Source organism: Acipenser ruthenus, chromosome 18 (genome assembly GCF_902713425.1).
Source record: "Acipenser ruthenus chromosome 18, fAciRut3.2 maternal haplotype, whole genome shotgun sequence".
Lineage (NCBI taxonomy): Eukaryota > Metazoa > Chordata > Actinopteri > Acipenseriformes > Acipenseridae > Acipenser > Acipenser ruthenus.
In genome coordinates this window covers 18,931,504-18,953,537 of record NC_081206.1, presented here as the reverse complement: position 1 = coordinate 18,953,537, position 22,034 = coordinate 18,931,504, and the positions used below count along the sequence as shown (strand labels likewise).

Sequence of the window (22,034 nt, the reverse complement as noted above, 5' to 3'; positions counted from 1 at the left end):
TGTTTTACTTCTTTGAACATGCTGTGTAGGGCATGCCTTTCTGGGATTGGTAAACACTGAGTCAAAACGTTCTGTGGAAACACTCTATGAAGTGACAATACATGAATGGTAGTTGTTTTGTATTGGGTATTGTATCCTTTGATCTGTTTTACATATATGAAAGCAATTAATGAATGTAAGCTCTTACCCTTTTGGTAACAAAACAATCATACATCAATACATACATAGCCAATGGAACGCAAAATGACAAAGATGTATGGAATTATATTGTTAGCTACAATTACTCTAAACTCTTGTATCTCTGCCATGGTAAAAGCACTTGTACTGACCATACCCAAATCAAGGCCTGTTTTCAGCACAATTTAAGAATCCAGTCTGTGAGTCGAGCAATACAATGATCAAATAAGTCACGCTTTTCTGTATGCCTCACCTGAATGGGCTCTTACATGACCTCAACCCTATTGCTTTGAAGTGATCGTAAAGATTTACAAGGCGAACAAGACAAAAGCAAAACGTTGATTTTCAAAAAGCACAGAAAGCCACTGTGATTTTAATTGAATTCAACAGACAACTACTAGGGCGTTATTTAATAACATTGACGTTTATATGTTGTTTCTTTTACCATATAAAATACAAAGTTTTGTCTGGCTTTAAAATGTGCAATATCAATTAAAAATTAAGAAATCAAAAGCAGAGTGTGTCACAGATTATGTGAAAGAATAAACTCCCCAGCAAAACAACGTTACAAACTAGAGTACTTAAATTCCAGGCCACGTGTTCTATACTTAGGCTGCGCCTTGCACGGCAAATTACTAATCTATTTTTTTTTTTCGCCAGAATTTTGGGAGAGTGCTGCCACCTAGTGGTAATCCTCAAAAATATCACAGCAACCTAACTATGTGCATTGTGTCATGCGCACTACACAAATGGTTCAGATAGCATATTTGTGTGTGTTTATAAATGGTACTGGAATGAATACACCAGATAAGATCACTCGCACGATTAGACTGTATTTAATGATTCCAGCGGCTGCGATACAGATCGGACACTGTTTAAATCGAGAATTGAACAGACCCCCGGGTGTGGCGCGGCACGTTTTGTTTAGTAAGACATGAAAATATTGCCGCTACGCCCCAAAAGCAATGATAGTTAGGGTTTTTATTTGATCCATTCCCCTTTATACACGATTTGTGTAAACATGTTTGATATGAACGCTGTCATTTCAGACAAAACACTACAAATCCCAGATGCAATCCTTAGTGTGTGCGCCTGTGCTGCCCGCAGTACATTCTGGGATTTGAAGTCTAACGTGGCCCCCACGGCCCCGCAGTCTGGCGTAAATCATGATCTGTGTTATTAAAAACTACAGCATCCAGTTTGCACTGCTTCCGGTATTTCCTGAGAGGTTGTAGTTGAAAGGTTGCGTGTGTGCCTTGAAGTTCTGAACCGGGAGAGCAAGGAACAGCTATTTATAATTCATTTTTAAAATAAAGAAGAATCGGCCAGCGAATATGTCTGCTTCTAAAGAACTGCTGCAGCTCGATCTGTATGCTCTGCTCGGGGTGGAAGACGGAGCAGCTCCGAAAAAGGTACGGTGACAAAAGATAACGCATGTCTCTTTGCAGAATGCGTGTACAGCAACTATTTACCTCGATATACTCAGAGGCAAGTGAATTAAGGTCCCTTTAACCGTCAGTATATGCATGCATGTGGTTGAGGGGTAGAGTGTTCCTCAGCCAGCCCCACCTCTTTGCTACTCCCTACACAGATCTGCCAATCTCAGAATTTACAGTACTGGTAACTTTAGTGCATAGATTTGCATGTCGTCGACATTGTTCTGCAGGTATAGAACAAACAGCTCGTCGGGTGATTAGTCTAAACCAACCAAATTAATTCAAAAGGCTTTTCTGAATTCACTGCTGCCCATGCAATTTTTTTTGTACAAAAGCACCTAAACTTTGTGCTCCAACCTGCGGATGAGATGTTAAGTCAATGTCCTATTGTAAGTGAGTTTGCATATATGAACAGTTCACAGCCTACCTCTGTAAAGGGCTTAAGTTTGTGATGGTGGTCCACTCTGAAAGGCGCTATATAAAAATTAAGATGATAAAGATGAAGATGATAAACTAATAATATCCTGCTGCCATTGTAACTAAAAACCGCCGCAAACCTTGTTATGCTGCCTTTTGTATCACCGTGAATCGTCTTTAGTGCTGTAGGAGAGACAGCGGAGGAAATCTAAGCATAAACATGTTATTACATCTTTATCACGTCCAATAGCGAGAGCCAAATGAAACCTTTCAGTTCAAGTGTGATGCAAAGATGACTTTTCAATTACGTTACAGTACTACATCTTGACCAGCACTCTAGCTTTATAGACCAAGACAATTTACAAAAAATATAGTGTCTTTACTGAAAATCATTATTGAAAATGTTTATCTTTATTAGAAAGCAGGTTACTGGGCTTTACGGACAGATTAGTATTATGGTTTAGTACTATTTCGATTCCACCAGATGGCACTATTGCACTACAGATACAAGGCATACATGCATGTTGCTGTTGTCACTTTACATCAGGAGTGGACAATTCCGGTCCTGGAGGGCCGGTGTCCCTCCTGGCTTTTGTTCCAACTGTGCTCTAAATTACTTAAGTAGACTAATAATTGGTAATAATTGGTCTAATCAAGTAATTTAGGGCAACATTGGAACAAAAGCCAGGAGGGACACCAGCCCTCCAGGACCAGAATTGCCCATCCCTGTTTTACAGTGATCTCTGGTATTCCTACACCATGGCTTTAACAGAAAGGATAGGTGATCATAGTATAATCTATCCCACAAGGTCTCCTGTCTCTGTGTGTCTGCCTAACACTTTTAATATTGCATTATTATTATCGTCACTGGGTCATTCCATGTGATTTGTCTTTTGACAATATATGCTGTTGTTGCAGCAGTGTGTCATGCTATATTATTATTATTATTATTATTATTATTACGTAGTATTATTATTATTATTATTATTATTATTATTATTAATTATAATAATAATAATAATAATAATAATAATAATAATAATAATAATAATAATAATAATAATACTACGTAATAATACTAAATAATAATTTTATTTTATTTATTTATTTATTTATTTATTTATTTATTTATTTGGCAGATGCCTTTATCCAAGGCGACTTATAGGTGTTACAGGGCAGTACAGGGTTACAATGCAAGAGTAATATTTAAATACAGCAAGTGCAAATAACACTACTAAAATACAATATGAACTAGAATGCAACAAGTAAGGATTGCTACAAGTTAAAGCTACGATGACTTATTAGTAGTGCAGTCGTGCAAGGATGGTGCATTAGCTGAAGATCCAGTAACGTGGTGCTGAGGTCAGACAAGTCCAGTGCATAGGGGTAGATCGAGATCTACAAGTGCAGTCTAAACAGGGGGGTCTTGAGGAGGCGACGGAAGGCAGGGAGAGACGGAGCAGTTCTGAAGGTCTCTGGTAGCTGGTTCCACCACAGAGGGGCTGGGGAAGAGAACAGGAGGGTGGAGACGGGAGGAAAGTGTAGTAGTGGTCTCAAGCATGTAAGGTGAGCTTGTATGTGTTTGCAAATGCACCGTTTACCAGTGTTGTCCATTTAAAACTTAGCATCTTCAATGCTGCATTGCTTTAACCTCTGGCAATACCAATGATACAGACCTCATGCTTTTACATAGGGTCTATATACTTGGTACACAGTTGCATTGTCACAATAAAGTTCAGTTACATGTGGTGTCCAGTGAAAAGTGTTACCACATTCTTTTGACTTTTTAATTGTATTAAAATGTATTATTGATTTTGACCACTTAATTTCAAACAACATTGTTACAAGCTGTTTTATTCCAATAGAGTTCCATTACAGGTGGTATCCAGTAGAAATGAACCTTTTCGCTGATATATTGTATTTTTTTTTTTTAGTCAATGCTCCGTTTTTGTACTAAACAACTCCTGTTTCTTGTTTTAAATGGTACTGCACACACATGCTATTATTGAATAATATTTTTAAAATGTAATTGTCATGAATCTAAAAAAGATTGTCCCTGCATTATAGTCTTGAATGTTGAGATTGTGATATATATTTTTTTCTTGTTGGACTTCCCGTTGTGGGATTGTGTTACACAGATTGCATCATACGAGCTGAGAGTTCGGATACAGCATGAGACAAAAATATACAGACGCCAGCTGAATCGGCACAAATTTCACTGTTAAAATCAAAAAGATGTACATCTATGACCTCTACTTCCACTTCCGCAGATCTGACTGTGGTATGAGGGAAATATACAGGTCATTCAAGTGAGGCAGCAACTGTTATTCTGAATAAGGTTCATGAGAAATGGGAAAAATCCACAACCTTAAACTTTTTTGGCATAAGGGTTTGCTATATACGTGCCCCCAAGGCAGCATTGTACCAGATATCAGGTTTTAAAATAAAATGACGCGTTTTCTTTCAAAACTGCACATTTGAGACCTATAAAGCGAGTTAAAGTGCCCGACAGCTAAGATTTACTAATCGGTTTGTTAGCTACAGTATATATATATATATATATATATATATATATATATATATAAACATTGTTTAATTTTTAAAATCATATGGAACATTTAACTCAAAATTGATGCTTTACTTTAGCAGATTCATTATTTTTGTAAACAGGTTCTACAAGAACATAAGCAAAAAAAATAGCAAATACTGAAAAACATTAGGCGAGCATATTGTAACACAGAAAAACTGTGTGGCACTTTTGATTCTTTTTGCAGAATTTTAAGAGAACGACGGTTATCTGTCGGTCTGTTAACTTACAAAGGGTTCAAGCTTCAAACTTTAAAGTTCCAAGACTTGCGGGGCTCAAAAACAGCCACAAATGTAGAAGGTTTTGGACAACCTTTGTCTCAATCGAACAGAAACAAACATTAAAGAAATTCATCCTGGTAGTAAACCCAATAATGTACATTTCTGTTAATTATTTTTAGTGTTATAAACAGCAGCCACACTGATGACTAAGCAGAACATTCTGTCATTGCAGTTCAAAGTATGCAAGTGGAGCAGTAATGCTGTTTGTCCATAAAGAGTATCCCATGTTGAGAACCAGTCGCCCTCAATTAAATGGAACTTGGAAATGGGAAATTTGTTACTGGAAGATATTCCCCATTACTGAGACCGATACAGGATCTCATGTCTTTTAGACAGACCACATGGGACCTTGGTGTGGTTTGATGGTTGAATACTAAATGGGGATGTGCTGCATATCTCCAGAGCTAAACAGAATAGCCAAGCTGAAAGAGCTGAAGCCAGGGTCTGCTTCAAATTGTGGTAAAGTAAAGGAAGGCGGGTAATTCCTTATACTTTAAAGACATATGCTGTGTGGTCCGTGGACAGGGAAAAGAACTGGAAATGTGCACGATATGCCAAGATCTGTGAGATCATTGACGGTCATCAAGGACAAGTGTTGGGCAATAATTCAGTTACTTACAGTAAGAGCATGCCTATACAGTGACAAGAAATACCCTGTTGAAGAGGAACTGGGAATTACCAAAGTCTTTTATGAATGTCCTTGCTCCAAGTTAATTGCCGTTCTTGTAAATTAAAAATCCTAACATTGTGCCAAACGTGTTACTTTATATATTTTGTTGATGTGCTGTATTGTGATGCATGATTTAAAACACAGATACAGTACATGTAGTCTGCAAGTTTGATTTTTTTAATGATGGACACATTTGATGTTAAACACACTGTTAAAATACTGTAGTGCATTAATGTTTTGAGGTCCTAGTGAAGTGATCTTTTCAACATAAACTTAAACATGTATATTTAGCAACAGATATACAGTAAAATTACTAAGGGGTTCCCTGAGTGGCTCCCCTGGTAAAAGCACAGCCACATGGGGAGCGCAGGTTCGCATCCTGGCTGTGCGATGTGCGAAGCTGGCGGTCTTCGCTGGGGATTCCAGAGGGAGCGTTGCATTGGCTCTGACGCTCCTGCGGGTTTAAGGAGGCAAAACCAGCAGGCACTGTTTCTCATCACGCTACAACTGACCTTACTTGCAAGGCACCTAGTGAGCTCGGGCGGACACCTGCAGGGCTGGCCTTTGTCCTTCATAGGTCGGTGGCTCGCTGACATCGGCTCTTGAGTTACTGAGTATAAAACAGGAAACTGGCTTGGTCGTGGGATCGGCCCACTAAGCCTTCAGTTCTCCTGAGCTGTGTGGGGAATTGCCGCGATGGGGGCAAAATAAGAATTGGACATTCTACAATGGGCACGCTAAATTAAAAAACAAATAAGTTACCAGAAGTGCTGCAGGCCACTTTTGGGAGTTAATGTAATACATTTGTTGCCTGTCAGTTAAAAATAAAGCTTGTCTTCTTGAATTTGGCACATCAGATGTCCATTGACAGAAATCTGTACAAAATTTGCTGAGCATGATTTTATGTCAGTCTTCATCAAGGTTTCAAGACTGGCTGTTTGAAACTGAAAACCTCAATCATCTCGGAGAAAATGATCTCCTGCCTCACCGTGCGTTTGCAGTGTTCACAACTTGGCTCTCCCAGTGCAGCTGTGTTAATGACTGCAGAATAATGTATTTCACGTTAAACGCCAATGACAGTCATTCATAACCCCCTGTCCTGCCATACCATATCACTGTCCTGACTGTGTACATATTGTTTCTGTCAGACCCATTAGTTCAGATTGCGATCTGGCTATGATTTGTTTTTGTTCTATAAAAGCAAAAAGCTGGCTAATTGTAGAAGATGGGCTCCCTGAGGGCCGCCCAGCCACCCGCGTGGGTAATTTTTACTAAGTAGTCAGCAGTAATAATGGAAGCAGACTGTTGTAATTGGAATAAGATGTAGAAAGGCAGTAAAGTATGTCCTGTGGCCTGTGGCCAAGAATTTCAGATTCTGTTAAGCAGAACAGCAACAGTAAGTTACTGACCTCCTGAAGGAACAGTCAGTGAAGTCAGATTTTAATGCAGGGGGAACCATGCGGGGATGGTTTATGATGGAGTGGTCATAAGTTGAAGCCGCCTTTTCCCTAGACGAGGCCCCTATACTTTTACGTTTTAGTCTGCTTAGGATATTTTCGGCTGCTGTATTCCACACATCACTGAGGAACATCAGCTGCATCATATTGACTTTTTACTGTGCCGCATTTTCAATATTGGGACAGTCGCCTGCTATTAAAGGTCAAACCAGTCACCTCTCAGGATTCTCTTCAACTGCAAAGTCAGTTCAAAATCAGTTCAGACCACCAATATAGCTGTATTTTTTTTATTTGTATGTTAACAAATAAGCAGTATGTAATAGTTATTGGAATACGAGCACTGTTATATTGACACTCGCCACATAAACTGACCTCGACTTGTAGCCTCGCTCCATTCCTATAGTAACCCGATTGTATTTGATCTCCCAACACTCGTTGGAAGTCTTCTGTTTTTGCATTGAAAACTGTACTGGGAGAAGCTAGCTGTACCCATTGCTTCTTTGATTGAAACGATGACAAATAAATGTGCTTAACTTTTAGTTCCTAATATATTTGGATGGGTAAAATGAATGTGTTTTAAGGCAGTTTTGAAAGGGGCATTCGTTACAGTGAGATAACCTGATGGTTATCAATCTCTATCGCACAATTAGCCTACGCCATCTCTATAGTCTACATATTAAAAATAATTATTGTAGGAATTTTCATATATTTAATACATTAAAATTCTTCTGGACCAAGATAAAACTGCCATTATATAATTATTTTTCTTATCTAGACAAATCATGACCTACAAAGCATTGGTATCTCTACATGTGTTTATGAATTGTGGTACTTCATTGCATTTTTATATTGTGATATTGGTTTTACAGTACCGCACAGTACCAAACACACTGTGCACTGTGCACTCTGCTAATTGGTGGTTTAATGATGGGTAGATTTAACTATATAATAATTGAATTGGTGTATTAAAGTACATGTTTCATGTGACAAGGATAATGTAATATACAGTATCTTTTTATGTCTAAAAATGCTTTTAAAAATATATTTCAACTTAAAAATAAAAACAACACTTTTCCTGGCATTGGATACAAACTAGCAGAAACACTCCAGGTCAAGGAAGGGTTCCACTTTTGGGAGATAATAAGTTGAGTGTCTGAATGAATCTGGTGTGAACACAGTGCTTTTGAAATTATGTTTGCAGTTGTCAAGAATACCTGCTTTCTTTTGTTAGCATAATGCTATCTGAGAAAAGACATCTCTAGTGATTCTGTTGTGAACAGTAATATATTCTAAAGACAGTTAATCAAGTACCAAAATATGAACACCCACAAACTTCTCAGACCCTTAACTCTATATGGATAATAAAAAGTGTCATTCAGGCAATTTTGCTTTAGGAGTCGGTCACCGTTATTATCCTGTTGCCTTTTACCTCATTGGAAGTCTACAATGAGAGATGTGCCGCTGCATACTAAAAATGAGCTCTAATTATGCCACAGTTTCTTTTGCGTTCACATTCTTGGAATCAAGTCGGTAATATTGATTCCTTTCTAACTTGAGAAAACACCACCTTCAGCCTCGCCGCACATGTTTTCAATCTTGTTATTCCCTTATTTCTATGTTTGCTGCTGTTGTCCACAAAGTTCCCATAGTAGCTGGACAAAAGACTTAAAAATGTGTTATTACAAGATGCATGGCAGGTAAATCTGTATGGTTATTTTCCTTTGGCTTTATCTTCGGCTAATTATTAGAATTAGCTGAATTGTATATAAAACAAAGCTGAGAATAGTGGTGCTTACAGGAATATATTGTTGCTTATGAGATTTTACGATAACTCTTAGTTTAAGCACCGAGTCGGGTTCTAGAACAATAGTTTTATTATTTACTAGCACGCTAACCTGGATCAACCTATTTCTAGTTGGGGTTTAGGTAGTTGCTGGAATTAATAAGACCTTACCTAAAGTTACAGTGGCATTCTCCGGGCAGAAGATGCTAAGGGAACAGGCACAGTCAGTAAACGCGCTGCTCGGCACGGCCGCTGAGGTCATTTACTGTAGCCCCTCATTGGGGTTGTGTCTGAGAATTCCCAGCAGGTTGTGTGCTTGGACAATTAGAGCAAATAGCACAGCAAGACTCTGTACCACAAATAAATATTTGTGTTGGGTTGCCTGCGGTTTCATTCCTCCTTTATTGGTCCCAGTCATTGGTAGAGAACGATGGTTATCGGCCTGGCTCAAGCCCAACTTTGCATCCGTGCCCGAAAAGACGTAATTATAAAGCTGCAACTTCCAGGTCAACTCCTGGTCAGAAAAATACATGACCTCATTGAAAACATGTTGGCTGTACTTTCAAAGCACCTCTGCAGTAAAGGTGGCAGTCTGTAATTGTGACGCAGGTTAAATTTGAAGCTTTAGCAAAATAAAAAATAAATGAGTAACAACATATTGTATATGAGCCTTTTTAATTATTTTTTTTTTTCGTTGTACAGTTCTCATAGTTTCAGGGTCAAGCTAGTTACAAGTTTGACCTGTCATGGTTTTGACAACAGGGGAAGCCTCCCACTTCCAGTTATCCAGTGGACTTTTCCAGCAAAGTTTCCAGAGATTGATAATGATGAGTCCCAGCTTTCCTCTGTTGCAGAAAACAGTTCTTCAGAAATAAAGCCTATACTCCTCATTTCTCCCTTTTAAGACATTTGTATTGCTGTTGTCCAAAGAATGAAACCAGTATTTGGCCCTGCGCTATGAATGCCTTCCTGCATCACATCTAAGGCCTAACCCAGGTAAAACGACGTGACCGTTCTGTGCATTTACAGTCAATACATTTAAGTGATTTAATTACCTGCATCCAATGTTGGAAAGTAAGTCTAAAAACTAGCTTTATGTACTTAAGATAAGCCCTTGTATGCATTTGAACAATCGCAGAACGCTATTTAATATACGTTAAACTCTTGCTCAACAAATTGGAAGTTAGCCGAGGTACAAATAAGCACGCGCTATGATGTTTTAAAATACGTTTTTGCATTTGTTTTTTTTATCTCTACTACATGGCTGAATAATTCAGTAGCAAAACTACATCCAGGGGTAGGATTAGTTACTGAAAGGGATAGATGAACTTGATACCCACTATCCGTCCAAAGAAAAACTGTAGCTAACTGAGAATAGTAGAAGGTGTTGGTTCACTTGTGTTGTAGCTGACCCTGAAAACCATCAGCTTCCAGGCCTTATTGGAAGGTGTGTTTGGCTGCCCAGACAGTTTTACAGTCCGGAGCAACAGGATCCTGCGAGTTGGTTCCCTGGCCAGGCTCCAGCCCTCTGCGTGTCAGCTCAGCCTCTGGAGGAAGCGCCTGAGTGCTAGTCTGTGGTTCTGGGGAGCTTTAACAATGTTTTTATTTCAGAAAGCCCTGGAACTGAACTGTGTCGAAACTGATTAGAAGGATAAAGGCACACGTCGCTGTTAACCATTAGCATACCGCACCAGAATCAACCCTTCAGTCACTTTACAATCCACATAGCCTCTGCTGATTGCATGACAGGGCTTGTTTATTGAAAAAAAAAAGGTATTTTGCTGTACCAGGGGATGAGATTATCCCATCTGTGGGGCTGAGTGTTATACATTCCACAGATACAATAGCATAGAATAAAACACGCATACGTGGTTTAGAAACCTACCACAGCTTCCAGGAATGTAGACATTTTGACTTGGAATTTACTTTACTTTAGAAGAGCTGACTTTACGCAGGCTTTATAACAAAAACCAGGCCTACTGCATCTCCTTTCAGCAAAATAAAAGGTCTTCCATAGCAGATATGAACCTTTTATAAAAGATTACTGTAGTCATTTTGCAAGGTAATTTTGCGGTTTTCCCATGCTTTTACAATAGATTTAATATGATTTTCAATGTGTTGTTTTTAAATACGATTTACCATACCTCTCTTCTGTAATTACTTATGCTTTCAAAATTCCTTTTAGACTTTGCTATGCTTTTACTATGAGAAACATTTATACCAGAAGCGGCAGGCACTTCTTCAGATCTGTAAGGTAAATATGGATTTACATGAAGGGAGAACCTCTGGGATGCTCATTTCCGGGGATAAAATGTCCCAGGTTGTACAGGTTAGGGGAATTTAAATAATGCTTTGAAAGTTAGGGGAATCTAGCCAGGCCAAATTGACAGTTACCTCGATCTGCTTTGGAAGACCCCTCGGACAGCACAGTGATCTGTAATTGAATGTTAGGGCCTTGGTTGGTGAAGAGCCACCAATACAACTACATTGCAAGTATTTGGTGTTTTGATGCAATAGAGATCTCTGTTGGCAATCCTTAACACCAATAAGTTGTCCGCTTTGCACTTACATGGGTAGTGTCTGTGCATTGAATGCTTTATATTCTCAGGGTAAACTGAGTCAGTCTTTATTTCACTCTTTCATTTTAGCATATATCTGAGGAATCACTTGTTGAAGTGTTATGAAACTTGCTAAAGGCATTCTTTAGCTCAAGTTAACCTGTGGATATGTGGAGGCAGTCTGTCTATCTCTGTCCGTATGGCTGTAGGTTATTACATACTGTACATGTATAAGCAAAATGGTCTGGACCTGCTTCAGCATCATTTATTGAAAGCGTCTGGGGGTATATGAAGGCATCTTTCTATCTTTCATTTTGAATATACAACTGTGGTGGAGGATGCATTTCACCGGTATGCTTGTTCATAATGGAAACATTTTATTCTGTTAACAGTTTCTTAAACAGTCTGAAGTCATTGCAATCAATGCAGACTTAAAATAGTCTCAAAGTAACTTTTGTGTTAAGATTGTGACTACAGCCCAGTATCTCTTGCCTTAAGGAAAATGTACATTTGATAAATCGGGCTGAAAAGACAACGGGTATACAAAGCTTTTACCCAGGGTGAGACTCTTCATGGAGTCCTTCATTGGTTAAACTGTGGAGTGGTTGGACAAATGGAAGAAGTGATAATGAGAAGTTAGTTCATGACTCATGAACAATCTTTAAGGTTGACCAGAGATTCTGACGAATTCTGGATGTTGCAGAACGAAACCACTTGTATTCTGTGGGCAGAGTGGCTGTTTTAATGAGCCGCAGCTGCCCAGGCATTGACTGTGAACAGGAGAACTAGCTGATAAAATCTTGACAGGCAGTTTGAGCTTCAGCTAGTATGTGTAAACGAGGTATTAACCATACTGAAGTGCATCAGTCTACCGTGCTGGCTTGCAGAGCCACTTAGCAGTTCAACCAGACGACAAACACACCCTGCCAAGATAGCTCCCTACAATAAACACAGTGTCGAAAGGTTTTATGTGAGCTAATGTGGAGTGGGCCTTTTTGTGTGTTTTTTATGTGTTTTTGTGTTTTTTGTTTTGTTTGGTTTTTTGTACGCGTGTGTTAAAGCACGGGTGCCTTTAGGTATAGCTTGAGAAACCCTCACCTAATTGTGATGAAATTTAGTATGAGTATTTCTTATCAGGAATGTCATGCTGTGGATGGAATATACCTCAGCAGGATTGTGACTGACCCCTGTTATGTAACGGGCAGTATTGTGTGATGTTCTGCCATTACGGATTCTGTCCCTTGTCGGTAAGATGAGATTTCAAGTTAAATAACCTTGAGTGGAGCCTGGCTCTCTTGCACAGCGGTTAAGACGCGTGCTTGTGTGGCAGCTTCTAATTTAAAGTGTCACCTATATTTATGTCAGCAAAAAATTACAGCTGGAACTCAGGCCTGCTGTCAGCCCTCTTAATATTTTTTTGTATGTATGTGTATCAAGTTGTATATGTGTGTGTGTGTGTGTGTGTGTATATATATATATATATATACAGTGCCTTGCGAAAGTATTCGGCCCCCTTGAACTTTGCGACCTTTTGCCACATTTCAGGCTTCAAACATAAAGATATGAAACTGTAATTTTTTGTGAAGAATCAACAAGAAGTGGGACACAATCATGAAGTGGAACGAAATTTATTGGATATTTCAAACTTTTTTAACAAATAAAAAACTGAAAAATTGGGCGTGCAAAATTATTCAGCCCCCTTAAGTTAATACTTTGTAGCGCCACCTTTTGCTGCGATTACAGCTGTAAGTCGCTTGGGGTATGTCTCTATCAGTTTTGCACATCGAGAGACTGAAATTTTTGCCCATTCCTCCTTGCAAAACAGCTCGAGCTCAGTGAGGTTGGATGGAGAGCATTTGTGAACAGCAGTTTTCAGTTCTTTCCACAGATTCTCGATTGGATTCAGGTCTGGACTTTGACTTGGCCATTCTAACACCTGGATATGTTTATTTGTGAACCATTCCATTGTAGATTTTGCTTTATGTTTTGGATCATTGTCTTGTTGGAAGACAAATCTCCGTCCCAGTCTCAGGTCTTTTGCAGACTCCATCAGGTTTTCTTCCAGAATGGTCCTGTATTTGGCTCCATCCATCTTCCCATCAATTTTAACCATCTTCCCTGTCCCTGCTGAAGAAAAGCAGGCCCAAACCATGATGCTGCCACCACCATGTTTGACAGTGGGGATGGTGTGTTCAGGGTGATGAGCTGTGTTGCTTTTACGCCAAACATAACGTTTTGCATTGTTGCCAAAAAGTTCGATTTTGGTTTCATCTGACCAGAGCACCTTCTTCCACATGTTTGGTGTGTCTCCCAGGTGGCTTGTGGCAAACTGTAAACGACACTTTTTATAGATATCTTTAAGAAATGGCTTTCTTCTTGCCACTCTTCCATAAAGGCCAGATTTGTGCAGTATACGACTGATTGTTGTCCTATGGACAGAGTCTCCCACCTCAGCTGTAGATCTCTGCAGTTCATCCAGAGTGATCATGGGCCTCTTGGCTGCATCTCTGATCAGTCTTCTCCTTGTATGAGCTGAAAGTTTAGAGGGACGGCCAGGTCTTGGTAGATTTGCAGTGGTCTGATACTCCTTCCATTTCAATATTATCGCTTGCACAGTGCTCCTTGGGATGTTTAAAGCTTGGGAAATCTTTTTGTATCCAAATCCAGCTTTAAACTTCTCCACAACAGTATCTCGGACCTGCCTGGTGTGTTCCTTGTTCTTCATGATGCTCTCTGCGCTTTAAACGGACCTCTGAGACTATCACAGTGCAGGTGCATTTATACGGAGACTTGATTACACACAGGTGGATTCTATTTATCATCATTAGTCATTTAGGTCAACATTGGATCATTCAGAGATCCTCACTGAACTTCTGGAGAGAGTTTGCTGCACTGAAAGTAAAGGGGCTGAATAATTTTGCACGCCCAATTTTTCAGTTTTTTATTTGTTAAAAAAGTTTGAAATATCCAATAAATTTCGTTCCACTTCATGATTGTGTCCCACTTGTTGTTGATTCTTCACAAAAAATTACAGTTTCATATCTTTATGTTTGAAGCCTGAAATGTGGCAAAAGGTCGCAAAGTTCAAGGGGGCCGAATACTTTCGCAAGGCACTGTATATATATAGTTATAGTTATAACGCTAACCCGAAATACGTCCCGATCTAGATTGGGTCGATCCCATCGGGTTGGGGTTAATTAACACTTTTATGATCCAGAAAACCTTTTGTATCCGGGACGGGGTTTGTCTTGCTTAACCTGAACCCCATCTAAGGAAGAAATAGCAACCTAAATATTCTACATTTGTATACTGTGTGTGTATGTGTGTGTATATATATATATATATATATACAGTATGAACAGATTAACCTATTTTGACTATGTTTTGAAACTCAGTGCATTTCTTAACTCAAGATTTTCAACAGGTTTACAGGAGATAAGAAAGTGTATTTCCATCTCAGTAAGGTGACGGTTCTTCAATGTGTCCCTTGAATCTGATGCATTTTGACCCATGGAATTATATTAATCATACCAAACTGGCACTGGCCTACCCCCTCCAGGTTTGGAACGCTCCACATTTCCAAAAAACTGTAGTTCGATGACGGTATGGTGACATCAATATTCTAGAAAAAGAATGTTCCATTCTGGGTGCCAGAAGTCATTGTAACCTTTCAACTCTGCCAGCCCCAAATGCTTTACATTTGTAAAGCAGAGAGTTCTGCAGATTAACTGTGATTAGCAAAATTAGCCTTGTCTATTGCTGGAAGTTACTCCTGATTGTCAGGCTTCCATACACGTAAGCAGGAATTAGACCCAGATAATTCACTACATTTTACAGGGGATAATATTGTTGCCATGTGGTCCAAAATCTATCACAGCCCTGAAATCTGGGCTCGCTTTTTTTGAAGTTTATGGTTAAAAAAACATTGGAGGTCCTGTTGCCAAAAGGCTGTACAAAAAAATAAATTGTTGATATTGAATACCATTGAAAGCTACTGCCAGCAGCCTGGCGGCATGTTCTTTGGTTAGAGTGTGGTTGAAAACAGGCTGGGAGGAGAATTCTAATCTGACTGGCCGCGCTGTTTGAGAGCTCTGGTTTCCACAGACCAAAACCACAATTAGTACCAGCCTTGCCTACCACCATCATTTAATTCTGTGGTTGCAGAATTTCATTATTTATTAATACCACGAGCTTCGGGTGAATCCATTTGAAACCGTCAGTAGTTTAAAAAGGCCTTTTTTATGATTATTATTATTATTATTATTATTATTATTATTATTATTATTGTATTCTTGTTACAAATTAGAAGCGAGAGCCATTGAAAATAAAGTTTATGACTTCACAGTTGAAGTGCTGCCCGGTTATAAAGCTGAGTGGACTATACATTATTGTGTTATTGTTATGAAGATGTTATGAAGGCTATTTCTTGCTTAGATAAAGCACAGTATACCACAAACGATCATTCAGTATACTCTATGAATGGCGCCATATCAGAGTGAAATAACACAGATGCCATGTTGTTTTTTAAATTGAATCTACTTTAGTACAGTAGGCTGAAAGTCTTTTGTCGTTGGATAAGAAATCTTTGTTAGCGGTGTGTTTCTTAAATGATTCAAGCTAGGTTGATGTGATTGGGACAGGAATGCATTGTATCTGAACAAGTTCACATATGAGTGACGTTGACTTATTACTATAGTGATCAGGTAATCCTTGTTAGCAGGATATCCTTGACCTATTGTTCTGGTCCACTGGTTTTATGGAAATAAAATACTCAAGGATGATGTGACATCCAGCTTTAATAAGTCTGTCTACTGTACATCATGTAAATCCTAGCTGAGGGGTTGGTAGTTTCAGAAGTAAAGAACCCAAAGATCTCGTAAGAAAGAGTCCAGTGGTAATATTGCATTTTCTTTTAAATTGGTTTCAGAATGTAAGTTAGCACAGAATGTGAGAGGCTGCAATGGAGGAGGAATTTGTTGCTGTAAGGGAATGTAAACAATCTGGAAAGCCAACAAGGTGCTTCTGTATATAGCACAGAGGGTTAAAGTAATTGTTTTGCATTTCCATTCAGTATATATGTCTCAAATGTGCAGTTTTGAAAGAAACACACATTGCAGCAAATATGTATTGTTATTTTAAAACCTAATGTCCGTTACTAGACTAGGTTAAAGAATGTTCTTAGGTTCCATGCCTTAGTCTCAGGAAATCTGTTACACTGCACTTCCTAGTTCATTTCACCTCAGCTAGGTCTTCTGGGTCAAAGCATTTTACTGGCTAAAAGCATGTCAGTCAGTAGGGAAAGCAGCTGGTTGGTTAAATGACAGGAAAGAAGCTGTTGGAGGAATGGTGACAATTTAGGTGACCAAGGAAGTGTAACACTATCTGAAAGTGTGGCTTGCAAACTGAGATTTATTTAACAAGTTTAGTGCCCAGATATTCAGAAACCTTATTCGCTGTAAAACATCGCATGACAGTGCGACATTTTCTTGTGCATCTTTACATTACAGTACATAGATAAAACCCTGACTACTAGATCAGTACTCAAGCATCCAAAATCTCTATAATCACCCTAATAGTCAGAAATAATACACCTTTTATTGTTGTGCTGTAAAAAAAAAAAAAAAAAAAAATTGTAAAATGTTTTTACTGGAATTTTGCCCTTGACAACAAATTCGTATTGTCATTTTAATCCAGTAAGCTAAAACTGACAAGAATATGAATAATAAAAAGCTATTGAAAGTTGTGTTATGATTTTGCTTCAGGAAGCCCAGTTACTGTGGTTACTTGAGATTTATCTTGCTTCTGTACTTTTTGGTACTGTCAAGTGTTCCTTTTCATGAACAGAACAATTAGAACCCTAAAACCAGAGAAGACATAATCCAGCCAACAGCAGGGTTCAATACTTAGTTCAGTATTAATCCTTTTAACAACCTGTTTTCATTTTAAATCAGAATTGGTATTAATCATGTCATGTATGCATAATTCTATCTTGCCTTTGTTATGCAAGACTAAATAGAATGTATTAATTTGATGACATTTTCCATTGGATGTTTTTGATGAGGTCCTATTCTCCAGGCTGCTGTGATTCTGGCACCTCTTGTGGTGTTGTCATACTTGTCAGAAGACATTTATCATATGGACATGTCTTAACCACGTGTTTTTCTTATTCCCCCTCAAGATTAAGAAAGCCTACAGACAGAAGGCGCTGACGTGCCACCCTGACAAGAACCCAGACAACCCCAAAGCAGGTAAGCAGGTTAACATGTCTAAAACACGAGGTGAAACGTCATGTTGTAAGAAAACAATTGCACTTGCTGTTTGCTACAGTATGTTTGTTGTCTTTTGTTTTTTGTTAAGGGCAGTGGGCCTGGTTTATTAAGAAAAAAACATGGTTATCTGCAAAGCACTTCAGTGAATGACATTTACATCATGGGCCCTGTTCCGCAAGTGCACATTGTCAGAGAGGAATACAACGTTAACTCTATAAAACAAGCAAGAATCGATTCAGAACAATTGAAAATCCTTTCCTTCACACTTTTCTATTGAGAATTTTGTCCTTCACACTTTTCTATTGAAAAACCCCTCTGTCACATTCTTCGTTGTCCTTCGGTGTATTTCTTTTTAGTAGTGCCTGTATTGTATTCTATTTACCTAAAAATAATGCAAGTTTTGCGTTTGAAAATGGATTTCTAAATCTGGTCATAAAACATACTAAAGTAATAATATTTAGATTTGATGGGGATATTCATTTATATATGGCAACCTGCAAACAAAATAAGGCAATTTTTGCTGAGCAGCAGTTTAGAGGAGTTATTTGTGAGCAGTTGTTTTATCACATTTAAAAGCTGCATTGTGAGTAAACCCTGATAAAGGTTACCGTAGTAGTGTACTTTTAGAGTACTGTAATCTGTCAAGTGTTATTTAATCTGTAGTATTTTGTATTTAATTATATCCTGATGTAACTATCACTGACACTGTTATCTGCTCCGTTATTGAATCAGATTTTGTCATACTTGTACTTGCTAGAACCAAAGTCATTGTATTTATCTTGCTCTTAATTGTATTATTACTTGTACTGTGATTCTTGAGATGTATTTTTGTTTACGACTGTAAGTCAACCTGGATAAGGGCGTCTGCTAAGAAATAAATAATAATAATAATAATAATAATAATAATAATAATAATGATAATAATAATGGGAAAAGCATACCTAGAGTGGTATGGTAAAGCATATTAAAAAAATAAAAAAATAATCCTGAATACACCATGCTTTATCAATTCTGTAGCTCTTGTAGTGTTGCAAAGATCTGACTCTAATTGCAAACCATTGAAATCTCACTGAGGTTTTGTGTATTCTTCATGTTTTTCTGTTGAACCAATCACAGCAGATCTCTGGCACAGGCCTCTTCCCTCAGGGACCGCAAAGCCAGAAACATTGGGAAGTAATAGTCTACATGGACGCTCGGAGATGAAATATGTTTTACCGACTTTGAAATCCTTCAGAAGCGGCGAGCCAACAAATGTGTAGCCAGTCAACTAAAATGTTATTTAAATGCTAAAAAAAATGCACTGTGACATTAAGCAAAATGTTATTCATTGAGGTTTGTGGTTCCTGGATGTCCTTTTAATGACCAGATTGGGTCAGCTAATGGTGAAGCAGGTACAAGAAAATAAATGTAAAAGCAACCTTGAGAACTGCATCTGAATACAGTGCCTCTAAGAGGCTCGTCAGGGAGCGGACTTGGGGCAATACTGTCATTGCCTGAAATATTGTCGTCTTTTTCCATCTACGTTTTTCTAGAACGCAGCAGTAAATTCAGAGATTGCCCCCCTTCCTGTTTAAACCTATTTGATATGGCATCTGTTATCCTGTATAGTTTTATTTATTTCGTTGTCATGAATTGGCATCGCAGCCATGGAAAGGCAAGGGTTGGATGTGAACCGCAAACCACATTTCTGAAGATGAATGTCTTGCCATTCAACTAAAGAGAATGCTCTGTTGGTGATGTCACTATTATTAACTGATCAGCCTCTAGGAGGCGATCCACTACAATATGTTATGTGAGAAACAATCTTGTGAGGGGTTACCAGTGTTTATCTTTGCCTGCTCTGTAGGATTTCTATTTAAAATACTGGTTTAGTTATTAATTATAAGTCCGCTCTAATGTGGAAAACGACTACTTTAGTGCATTATGCTTCAGCGCACAGCACAACTTCCCCAACTCGGGTAACTGACCCTTGAGAAGCAGTCTCTGTACTGGCTAGTAAAGCATGGGAAATAACCTATGCAGAAACAACAATATAGAATCATACGGAACACTGTTGAGGATATAAAGTAAACTTTTTATGTACCATATTCCATTATACAAAAAGGCAAACCAGATCAAATTGGGGCTATTATTGTTACATGTGATTGACAAAAAAACTATTTCCACAAAGTCTGTTTTGTGTGCGTGTCTGTGTGTCTTTCTGTTCCTGTTTGTGTGTGTGTGTGTATAATCCCTGTAGGTGTTATTGTGCATCCACTGTGTATTTGTTATTGTACACTAAACATTTTAGTCTTACTGACCTCTTGTGTTGTTCCCCATCAAAATCCTGAGCTTGTTTTAAGAGTTTGACTCTTTCCAGGGGCCGCAGTGCCTGTGACTATTCCCCAGTTCTGTGCACTAACACTTCTAGTGTTTAATCTGGATTTGCTTGAGCCAAGAGAGCCGAGAAACCCGAGAAAACTCTGGAGTGCTCCTGATCTCAGCAGCTTGTTAAAATAAAGCATGTTTAATTGCGTCATTAAACCCAGGCGACGCTGAGAGGAGAGATCTGGTTCTGGGTTAGCTCTGACTGGTACAAATTGTCCCTGAGAGAGCCCTGGTATTGACAGAGAAAAATGGAGATTCTTGTGAGAAAATTTGCAGCATATCATTAGAGGAAACTGCTCTCCGTGAGATTCCGTGCCTATTTTATGTAGGAGATGTCTCAATTAATTTGAGCACAGTTTGGCATTTGTTAAGAGACGAACAGTGCCATTTTGTAACTTTTATTTTCTTGTGGCTGTTTTTCCTTTCTTTTGTCTCTGTGCCTCTTCTGTGTGTTCTTTTTTTCTTATTTCTTTCCTTTCTCCACGTTTATCACTGCACAACTTAAAACTTTCAGAGTGGTTTCGTGCCCTTGGTAATGCTTGGGGGAGTAGCTGATACGCTTTCAGCCACCCAGGAAATCCAAAAGGATTAGGACACAATACCAAACTGGGCAGAAACATGGCAAATTAAATGTAATGTTAACAAATATAAAGTGCTATACGCTGGTCACAAAAATGTAGGATCCAGCTACCAAATTGGTGGTATAGAACTAGAACAGGCCCACCAAGAGAAAGACCTTGATGTTGTTGGAGACTCTTCACAGTCAGCACATCAGACAGTGTGGGGAAGCAATTACAAAAGCAAGCAAAATGCTTGGGTGTATAGTCTAAAGTGAGGTTGTATAATGCTTTGGTGAGACCGCATTTAGAGTACTAGGTTCCATTCTGGTCAGAACTTTACCAAAAGGACATTGTGGCTTTGGAGAGAGTCTAGCAATGAGCAACCAAACTAATCCCAGGGCTTAAAGGAATGAGCTACAAAGATAGGCTGAAAGAACTGAATTTATTTAGCTTAGATTAAAGAAGAATTAGGGGGCTTCTGATTTAAGTCTTTTAAATTCTCAAAAGGGTTTGGCATAGTTAACCCTAACATACTTTATGCACATCACAGAAACCAGGAGCAGAGGACACAGTTGGAAATTGATTGGATACTTAGGATAGAGGGTTGGAGTGTATGGCTTGAGGTCATTTGGGTCTTTTAAAAGCTATATGTTGTCTTTATAACTTCTTTAAAATTGCTTTTCATTGAATAGATGGATCGCTTGGGAGGAATTATGGTAATTTACAGAACATGTTGCAAAAAATAAGAAAGAAAAGTGCTAGCAATCATTTGCATATAGAGCACCTAATGCATCGAATAGTCTAGCAGAAAGGATAAACAATGAGCACAACCAACAGAAACTCAGAAGCGCTTTATTGAATTGATTTAAATTGTAATATCAAAGTGTGAGTGAGTGCTGCTTTTATACTGTGGGTGTAAATGTATTTTTAATGTTTAGCATGCGAGGTGTAACTGTTGTACCCCAGGATGGTTCTAGATGGAGAGTAAAAGTTTTAAATAAACAAATAAATACTCATATACTGTTGTTGGTAGTTATGGAATTTGAAAGTCCTGATGAGAAAAACACACACATTCCTTAACCATCTTGGAGTGACCACTAAATCGAGGCTTCTCATTCAGGGGTTTTAAGGTTGTCTTTGTGGGTTTTGTTTTTTTTTAGTTGACCGTGAATGAATAAGCACAATCATCTGTGTTTTGAGAGCTGTGTGGTCCCTGACCCTCCACTCTGCCCTTTTGTCTTCCTCTAGCTGAACTCTTCCACCAGCTCTCCCAGGCTCTAGAGGTCCTGACTGACACAGCTGCCAGGGTAAGGTTACATCAAAGATGTGCTCTGCTTTTACCAATCAACAAACAGTGAGACGCCTCCGGCCAGGTAATCCGTCCCAGACAGCTAAAGCGCATGGGCACTGCCAAGGTATTATATATATTATTAGAAATGTAAACTTCGATCAAGAAATATTATCTGCCAATG

At 38.6% G+C, this 22,034-nt stretch overlaps 1 protein-coding gene across 3 annotated transcripts in view; it reads left to right on the top strand.

Moving 5' to 3' along the window:
* Window positions 1-1,379: 1,379 nt before the first annotated feature.
* Window positions 1,380-22,034, top strand: part of LOC117412541 (dnaJ homolog subfamily C member 17-like) — a 77,431-nt gene continuing 56,776 nt past the window's right edge. For 2 of the 3 annotated variants that reach the window (XM_058991405.1, XM_058991404.1), the window contains exons 1-3: window positions 1,380-1,589; window positions 17,545-17,614; window positions 21,811-21,869. In XM_058991405.1, the coding sequence (XP_058847388.1) occupies window positions 1,512-1,589; window positions 17,545-17,614; window positions 21,811-21,869 (207 nt within the window). In that variant the 5' untranslated portion in view covers window positions 1,380-1,511. The remainder of the gene's footprint in view (window positions 1,590-17,544; window positions 17,615-21,810; window positions 21,870-22,034) is intronic. The other variant, XM_034021040.3, reaches the window with a different exon arrangement.